Raw genomic sequence first — 8,939 nt, forward strand, 5'->3', positions numbered from 1 at the left:
GTTTGCTTCAGAAAAGATCACAAATTCTGAAACAATTACAGTATTTGTTTCAGGGCAGTAGAATAGAATATATCAAGTTCAAATTTAAACATATTTTAACTTGAGCACTATGTTTTTAGAGCTCAGCTTCATGCTCAAGACACAAGCAAAAAAATTCTAGCATGTTTATGTAGAAAAACAATGAATTGGATGGCCCCTAAGCTCTTTCGCCCAAAAATATGTCACAATATGGAAGTAAAGTTGGTTGCAAATTTAATTTAATGCAGACTCAATCAAAACAGCACAATCAAAAATGGAAATACTAACTTTCAAGATACATTGACTTTACATTGAATAAAAAATGTATGTATAAGGTATCATTTCAAATAAGGCAACAGAGATAGAGCTATCTAATCTCAAGAATGATATATTTCTGATGAAAACATCACTGTAATATTACTAAAAAAACAAAATATTATAATGATCTGCAGATCAATTTCTTTAACCGTTTTGGAGTTTTGGCCTTGACTACTACTTGCATCAAAAATATGTGCAATGCACTTATTGTGTCCATATTGTTTTGTAAAACACTTTTGTTGATATTGAGGTTGGATGTGGGTAAAATTAAGTACACTGAAAAAAAGTGCTTTGGATTTACATGATTTAATTGTGTACATCGGTCCCACACGAATCAATTGTGTTAAACAAACATAATTTGTTCATGTAACTTCAACATCATGGAATGAATACTTTTTAAATGACTCAATTAAGTAGTTTCAAAATGAATTTTAAATGTCTCTCTGTCATGATTCAATTTTCTATATTCATTCATCCTCTTCAGTTTCATATACTTTAATGTTACAAAACTGAATTATAATGCACTAGCTAATTGGCAATCTAGCTAGTGCATTATAATTAATTTTAGCTAGCAATAGCACATTAGCATCTTAAATGTTACTTTAGCAAATCATTGTATTAGTCCACAGCCTAAGCAAATGCTTAGCAAATGCTCTTCTCCACAATGGTAACCCACAATAATTTAAATTGTTCTAATAATTCCAACATAAATATTAAACTCTATTAAACATAGTAAAGTCTCCCCCTTTCTCATTTTGTTTAAAAACACTTTTACATATAAAATAACAACATTTACCTGCTATTGATTTAGCCATATGAAATCATCCTGGGAACTAACAAGTCCCGCCCAGTTTCAGTTAATGCAACACAAATCATTCATGTAACACAACACAAATGGATTCAGTTTGACTTTAATTGGAGTAATATTTAAGTGGATTGAACACAATCAAATTAAGTTTGGACAAAATGTATAGCAATTTTGTTGCTTTAGCTCATTTTAACTAAGCAATTTGAACAAGGAGTAAAAATAAAAAAATTCAGTGTACAGGTGTGGTGACATGGGTTAGTTTAAGGGTAGGGTTAGGTGTAAGTGAAGTGTCAACAGTGTAATTATAGATGTAGCTACAGAAATTAATTACAGATGTAATTTTTAAAATTTAAGTACAATCTTAAAGCATGTATGGGCACAATAAGTGCATTGTATCAAATGATTAATTAAAATGTTAGTACATAGTAGTTAATGCCACCTAATATAAAGTGAGTCCAAGTTTTTACTAAAGACGATTAGGCATTACACCGAATATCCAGTTAACATCTGTCAAGAGAGGAGTTTGCCTGGTTGTGCTTTAATCCATGTTTACTCAGCTCCCAGACCTCCTGCAAGAAAAACAAAAAAGACAAACACGTCAGATAACAAGTCAAGAAAATTGTATGCCTTTTTATTGTATTTCTGAAAAAGAAAAAGAAAAAACAATCCCTGAAATAACAGTCTTGGCAACAAAACAAAAAGCAGTGTTACAGGAATAGTGGTGTGGAGAGTAAGGATAGAGGAAATAGGTTAGATGTTTTGACACAATCATCCCAAGTTCGAATCCACCTTTTTCCGATCCCATTCTTCTCTCCTATAGATGGTGGCGCATGCAGCTCACATTGTTCAAGCAACCTTTAGGGTTAGTGGTAGGCAGTGGTGGAAATGCCTGAGATCTGAGAAAGCACAGATGCAGAAATTCCCACCATATTTGTGTATGAAATTTGCCTAGCATTTGGACGGTATTACGTGGGTAAAAGATGGAAATCCTCTATATTTTGAACTTGAACTGGTCACCTCTTGAAATGCACTAGCTGTTCTTTGTCTCTTCAGCCCCAATCCCCACCCCCGAGACGCCTTGAACTTGTTTTGCATTTTGCTTTTGTCTAGCAACACAAGTGGGCTCTTGGAGATCTACAGTATGTTCTTGTTTATGCCGCATCAGCACAATGTGAGGAAACTGTGATAACTGAACTTTTGGGTGTTGTAGTTCTGTCACTTGATAAATGTTGTTCAAAAGTGTCACTCCACCCTCAGCAAAGCCACCAGTATAAACCCCTTTCTCTCTGTATGTGTTTAGACCGCAAGGGAAGTTAAAAGCCATAAAGCCAGCAAATTTTCAGAACACGTTTAACTTATAAATAAAAAAAATCTTATCTATGAGTGGGCTTCAAAATTTTAGCAGTTCTCATTATCACTGCATGGTTTCTGAGATGACTGGATGAAATCCAGTTCTCTGCAACACAACATGGTTTGGAAAATTGTTGCATAGATGGATGTTCTGTGTCTGGCACAAAAAAAAGAAAAAAGAAAAGAAAAGAAAAGAAAAGAAAAGAAAAGAAAAGAAAAGAAAAGAAAAGAAAAGAAAAGAAAAGAAAAGAAAAGAAAAAAGCCAATTCAAGGTTATGGACACAAAAGCCCTCATTCATAAAACACAAATAGAACATATTCATTAAGTCATTATTTCATTACATTTTCAAGATTAATTTCAAAAACAATTTATATTTTGTGACAGTTTATGATTTGTTTGTTTTCTGAACAATCCTGTGGCAATTTGGAAAAAGGGTTTCAAGTAATTATTTGCATTTGACACAAATATACATCAAAAATTGTTTTACAATTGATTGCAACAATTGCCAAAGAGACTACCGTATTTACTGTATGCAAGATGTTTTATAAATGAGGCCCAAAAAGGTATTTTGAGTAAAGGGATCATGTAATAGAATGCCTTGGTCATTACCTATCCATTAGTTCCAGGCAATGGAAACAGTTTTTTACTTGATTATCAAATATACAGTACATTCTATTGTCAGAAATCTTTTGAAATAAGACTCAAACTTACTAACCATCTGTCTCTCAAATAAAACAGATCTCCTTCAACTGTGTTTATTTCATCTACCTCATAAGACAATAAAACATAGTTTTCCAATGACACCGAGCCAAAAGTTATAATTACCATTTGAATGCTGGCCAAGAATTTTATCCATGCACCTTAAATTCTTTGCAATCCTCCAATGCAGATGCAATGCATTGTGGGATGGCTTGTTGTTTTTCAGTGGTGTTAAAACGGATGTTAAGCATTGATGATAATTTCTCATAAGCGAAAAGCTCTCCCTAAAAAATAACTATTGTAGACAACTAACAGGGTTTGTTGTAGCGCTCATTAAAAGCAATATATGCCTGCGTAAGCAGACGTGTGCATACGATACCTCTGACTGCGCCAAAGAGGAAACAAAATCATTCATTTAAAAATGCACAAGTGGACATATTATTTTTTATAATGTTTTCAGTTAGGACAGAGCTAAAAGCATGAGACATTCAGGTCATGAAATTGTCCAACAAACAGTTTTGTTAAATTCTTTGTAATTCGTGCAGTCAACAAAATGCTGACTTGTGTGACAGCTTTAGCATCAGTTAGTCTGGAGGTGATACAGAAGTTGACATCAGGTCGGTTTGGTTATACTTGTTAACTGATTTGCAGAAGTGTTCTCAAACCCCTCAGTAAAATGTTGAGCACATATTGCTACAGACTTGCAAATGATTAAATATGAAGTGTGTAATTCTTTCAATGTTAAAACACTTTCCTTTTTGCCAATTTAATATCTAGAGACAGCTAAGCCATTCTTAAGGCAAACACGTGTTGAAACTGTCGCTCTTTGATTCCTTTGAAGCTTTGCTGTGTTTGTTTGATTATCCCAGCTAAGCCGACATAATATTGCCTAACCCAATAGCCTGTTTAATAAATGAATATCTGTTTAATCAATGTCAATCAATGGTTAGTGTTGGGGAAACCCATTCTGCAAATTTGGTATGCTAGTGCCACAGAAACTTACATACTTTCAATTTGAAATTATGTGGTTCTTGTCTAATTTTGTAAAATCCCACCTTAAAATCCAGACATTTTCAAACATAGACGAAATATTCTGAATATTACAGTTTACAAGGAGGTCTTAAACAACTATACCCTACAAACAATGCTGCAATGTCTGAGAGAGGAGGGTGATGATACACGGGGCACCTTTGAGTAATGTTGCAGAGCGACTTGGTTGGGCACTTTCCCAATTGAGAATGGGCAACAAATTTCTGTTTGGATAATTTATAATGGTCATGGGCCCGGCATCTCACCTTGTTTCCCTTTGACTGAAGCATTGCCTGGTGTATCATCACCCGAAGAGATAGAAGAACAGAAGATCTAAATGACTTCACCTTATTATACAGTTGTGATCATAAGAATCTGCATTTTTTTTCATTTTAACTCATTAAGAGGGATAACGTAACAGGATGATCAGAGCAAGTTGTAATTGTTTCTTCTGTTGGAAAGGGTTAAATATGCAGAAGATGCTGGAAAACCAAAAAAGAACATCTTAGATGAGCTTTCTGAACAATGTTTAACTCCCAGGACAATCAAGGGACTAGCTAACAGAAAAAAAAGTATTTAAAATTAAAAACTTTGAACAATGGCATTTGACATTCTATTATGTGAAATAGCTTATTCAGAGCATTATTAAAAACATAAAAAGCAATTTTTTATAATCCCTTTATTTTACTAAAATGAGTAGTTGTTGCAGATTCTGAAAGGTGTATGTAAACGTACGACCACAACTGTATGTAGGCTATAGGGCTGTCAGCAAGTTAACATTTGAGACCGAACACATACGAATTGATAGGAAAATGAAAGTCAAGATAAGTCATGTTAGTGCTGAAAACAAGAATAATTTATTTCAATCAATTGCCAGCCCTTAAAGAAAAAAATATCTGCCTCAAAGAATAAAATTGTAGGTGCACTGAATGCCGTTACAAGAAGTTCCTGAGATGTTAGACAGAACACGGAAGTAGCTGTGCAAGTAGCCAATTCAGCTAGAATGATGCTGCTACATAGAGTAAGAAACTAGAGGAAGCTGGCAAATGAATAATTTGGACAACAACAAGAGAAACTGTGTTGTTTGTTTTGGCAATGTATGTCGACATTTAGTGAAGGTTAAAGATATATATCAGGGCCTGGGCCACTGACCAGAACCAGATCTGGGGGTTCGGGGTTCGATTAGGGCTTCTGTCTCCGAGGGGTCCGGATCAGCTGTACCCTTTAGAACATTCAGTCGCTTGCCAAACGCTTCCCTTTTTGGGTAGAGCAAGAAGTCATACACAACAGCAGCAGCCACCCCGCCAATCAAGGGTGCAACCCAGTATACCTGTAGGAGAAAATAAAATTGTCCTTTTGCACATGGTACGCAAAAAAACAAGATATCTAAAGGAACCAATCATTTTCCTTTCTGCCCCAATAACACTTTTGAATTAGTGTCACAATGTTCATTATGCAAAAGAAATTGTGACTATCATTTCTACCATTAGCAAAGCATTCAAGTTGCCATTAATTCTTGTTTTTACTCAAACAGCAATTGCAATTTGTTCTGGTAGTGGTACAAAAACTTACCCAGTGGTTTTTAAAGGATTCAAGAATAACGGCTGGTCCAAAAGATCGAGCAGGGTTGATGCCGCACCCAGTGTAACTGATCTGGGGATGGGAATGATGAGCTTATAAGTCTCGACTAAGCTTGGTTGGAATACTGATACATTTATATATATCTTAGCATATTTACTTTTGGTTCATGAAAAGTTAATCAAGTGCTTACTGCTACCAGGTGCCCTAAACCAACTGATAGTCCAATGGCTAGGGGTGCAGAGCCTGTAACATCAGTCCGATGTTTATCTGTTACGGCCAAGACACAGAGTACCAGCTGAAATGTTGCAAAAAGCTCAATGGCAAATCCCTGTCCCACTGTCACACCGTTACTCAGCTATAAGAAAATAAATATTGGATTAACTCATATTACAATAGTAAGATAATAAAATAAATGTGATTTCAAGCATCCTAACATCTGAATGAAGTATTGCACGAAAAGAGACAGCTCATTTAACAAATCTTTACCTTATTAGTAGGGAATGTAGTCACAATATGGGAAAAGTTGTTAGAATGGGAACCTACCATTAAATATTGTAGACTTCTTAAAGTAATTTATACAGAAAATCAAAAATTAAAGAGCAATAATTGAATATACTGTATAGATTTAAAATTGTTTTGGCCAACAGAAATGAAAACATTAAAATAGATAGTTCAAATATTACCTGGAAAATATTTATATTGTTTATTGAGTTGGCAGTGTATGAAATATAAAAATTACATTAACCATATTTCCTTAATACTCCCTAGAACCCGTTTGCAGCCCCAACCATGGATGAATCAAAGAAAGCAAAAGGAGGGAGGGAACAATAATTAAAGTATTGCAGTTTAAGACAATTGTGAGTTTGAAAATCAACATGAAAAAACAAAAATAACACATTATACACATTACTAATGTCTATTTACTAAAATATAGCCTCTGTGATGACTAACAATGACATACAGTTGAGAATATTTGAATTTAATATTCTGTGTAAAGCAACTTACCATATTGAGTCCCAGTGTTGTTTCAGGGTCAGGACTAACTTTGAACATAATGCCACTAGCCACCACAGCTCCGAACATCTGGGCAACGATATACATGAAGGCCCTAAAGAAACTGATCTGACAGCTAACCAAAAGTCCTACAGTAATCGCTGGGTTCAAGTGGGCTCCACTGATATGCCCCAAACTCTGAGCCAGTGTGGCAATCGCCAGACCAAAAGCTAAAGCTACTTTAACCTCCTGGTCAGGATATTTGTTATGCTTGTTTCCAATGGCAGAACCTATACCAATAAAAATGAAAATGGTCATCCCAACAAACTCGGCCAATACTGCCCGCCAAAAGGACCAACTTTTAAGCTCTCGTGCCATTACTCTTCTGCCTTTTAGCTGATAAATGAAAATGCCAACTAAGCTACCACTTATAAACACGTAGTGAAAGAAGGTTGACAGGAAACTGGTTTTAACAAAGAAACCACAGTTTAAGACAAAAAAAAAAAAAAAAAAAACGGTAGAAGTTAATTGCTTACTGCCCAAGAGCTAGTGTCACATAATAACCCTATTAACATTATATTTTAACATCAATATCATTATCTAATGCACAGCAAAATCATCATTGTTAAATGTAATAATAAAAATAACACAGGAGCAGTGTGGAAGTTGATAAGATATAAGTGATGATTTACAATTAGTGGTGACACCTGATGCTAATAAGCATAATAACTGAAAAACTAAGTAACGTAGCTGTTCCGAGACACAAAGGTTGAGAATCCAAACGCAGCTTTAACGAAAGGGTAATTCACAATTGTAGTCAACAGTACAGGCAAGGTCAACACAGGTATACAATCAAAACAAACAAACAAACAAACAAACAGAGCAGGGGACAGAGGCAAAACGGTAATCCGGGAAACAGGCAAGCAATCCAACAAACCAAGAGACATGCAACTGAGAAAATTGGTCAGAAATGCAGCATAACACTAAACAAGACTTCGCAGTGAATGACAGTGAACATGGGCTGCATTCGAAACCTGGAAAATGCTGCCTTCAGAGGACACATTTCAAGGCAGGAAGGCATCAAGTCACATCCTTATCTAATATTAGCGTCCGGAGAATATATCTGGAGATACCTTCACCTATCGATTTTTGAAGGAGGCATAAATGAATCCTTCGCTGCCTTTGATATCCCACAATCCTGTGCGTTCTATTCTGTGACAGTTGAGCTGGGGTAAAAAAAATGCTGTCCGAAAGTTGCATTTGCGGGTCAGTTTGTATGTAAATGTATGTTTTTTTTACCAACTTTTTCCACTTATGATGTCATTTCAGTCATTTCATTTTTGTCAACTCAAAGCTAACCCTGTAAGTCTAACCCTGAGTTTGTTCAACTATCAATATGGTATGGGCTTTTGATGGTCTGTTTTGATGGTATCACGTAATAGTTCATGATTTATTAAAGCTGACTATGCTTGATGTGTAACTTTAGTATAAGTGATTGAGTTTGAGATCCAAATCAAATCCCCAGTGTTAAATTAACTCCCCTCAGTGTCACAGTCCACACTATAGGGCGTTAAAATAGCACTGAAGTAGTGTTGAAGTCAATGAAATAATGGCGATGAATTGAGAAATCAACTTTCCCTTGAGCCTTTGACATAAAAAAGTTAATTGTGATATAAGAATATCCTGTAAGTTTCGAAGCTGAAAACTTCCTTGTTAGTCAAAGAAAAGCTTTTATAGACACCAGGCCCAGAAAAACACTCGATCTCAGAATATTTCGACCCTTGACATCATCGTATGCTGAAACGCTGCCTCGACAGATAAATATGTACGACTGCTTCTGTAGCCCCGCCCACCAAATCATGGAACTACACTGCAAAAAATGCTCTTCTTACTTAGTAATTGTGTCTTGTTTCTAGTCTAAATATCTAACAATTCTTAAATCAAGATGCATTTACTATATAAGTAAAATGACATAAGATATTTTTTCTTGTTTTGTTGAAAATAAAATCAAAATGAAGTGAGTTAAAACAGGCAAAATTATCTGCCAATGGGGTGAGAAAAATAATTGCTTCTGATTGAAATCTTGTGACTTGTTTCCGTCCAACAAAAATAAGATTATTTTTCTCACCCCATTGGCACATA

General features: G+C 35.2%; 1 protein-coding gene across 1 annotated transcript; it reads right to left on the bottom strand.

Moving 5' to 3' along the window:
* Nucleotides 1-254: 254 nt before the first annotated feature.
* aqp1a.2 (aquaporin 1a (Colton blood group), tandem duplicate 2) lies at nt 255-7,183 on the bottom strand. The gene is made up of 5 exons (XM_067452168.1): nt 6,810-7,183; nt 5,995-6,159; nt 5,796-5,876; nt 5,376-5,553; nt 255-1,713 (listed from the first exon to the last, which is right to left on the bottom strand). Exons 1-5 carry the CDS (start codon nt 7,173-7,175, stop codon nt 1,694-1,696), a joined length of 810 nt encoding a protein of 269 aa, XP_067308269.1. The 5' UTR covers nt 7,176-7,183; the 3' UTR covers nt 255-1,693.
* Nucleotides 7,184-8,939: the final 1,756 nt, after the last annotated feature.

The sequence above is a fragment of the Pseudorasbora parva genome, chromosome 9 (genome assembly GCF_024679245.1).
Source record: "Pseudorasbora parva isolate DD20220531a chromosome 9, ASM2467924v1, whole genome shotgun sequence".
Taxonomy (NCBI): domain Eukaryota; kingdom Metazoa; phylum Chordata; class Actinopteri; order Cypriniformes; family Gobionidae; genus Pseudorasbora; species Pseudorasbora parva.

Bases quoted from the DNA above. Each gene is read 5' to 3' on its own strand.
- aqp1a.2 (XM_067452168.1), bottom strand. From the start codon at position 7,175: ATGGCACGAGAGCTTAAAAGTTGGTCCTTTTGGCGGGCAGTATTGGCC. The intron at 6,160-6,809 runs GTAAGTTGCTTT...ATTTTCTTATAG, and splicing joins CAACACTGGGACTCAATATG to CTGAGTAACGGTGTGACAGT. The intron at 5,877-5,994 runs GTAAGCACTTGA...TCCCATCCCCAG, and splicing joins GTTTAGGGCACCTGGTAGCA to ATCAGTTACACTGGGTGCGG.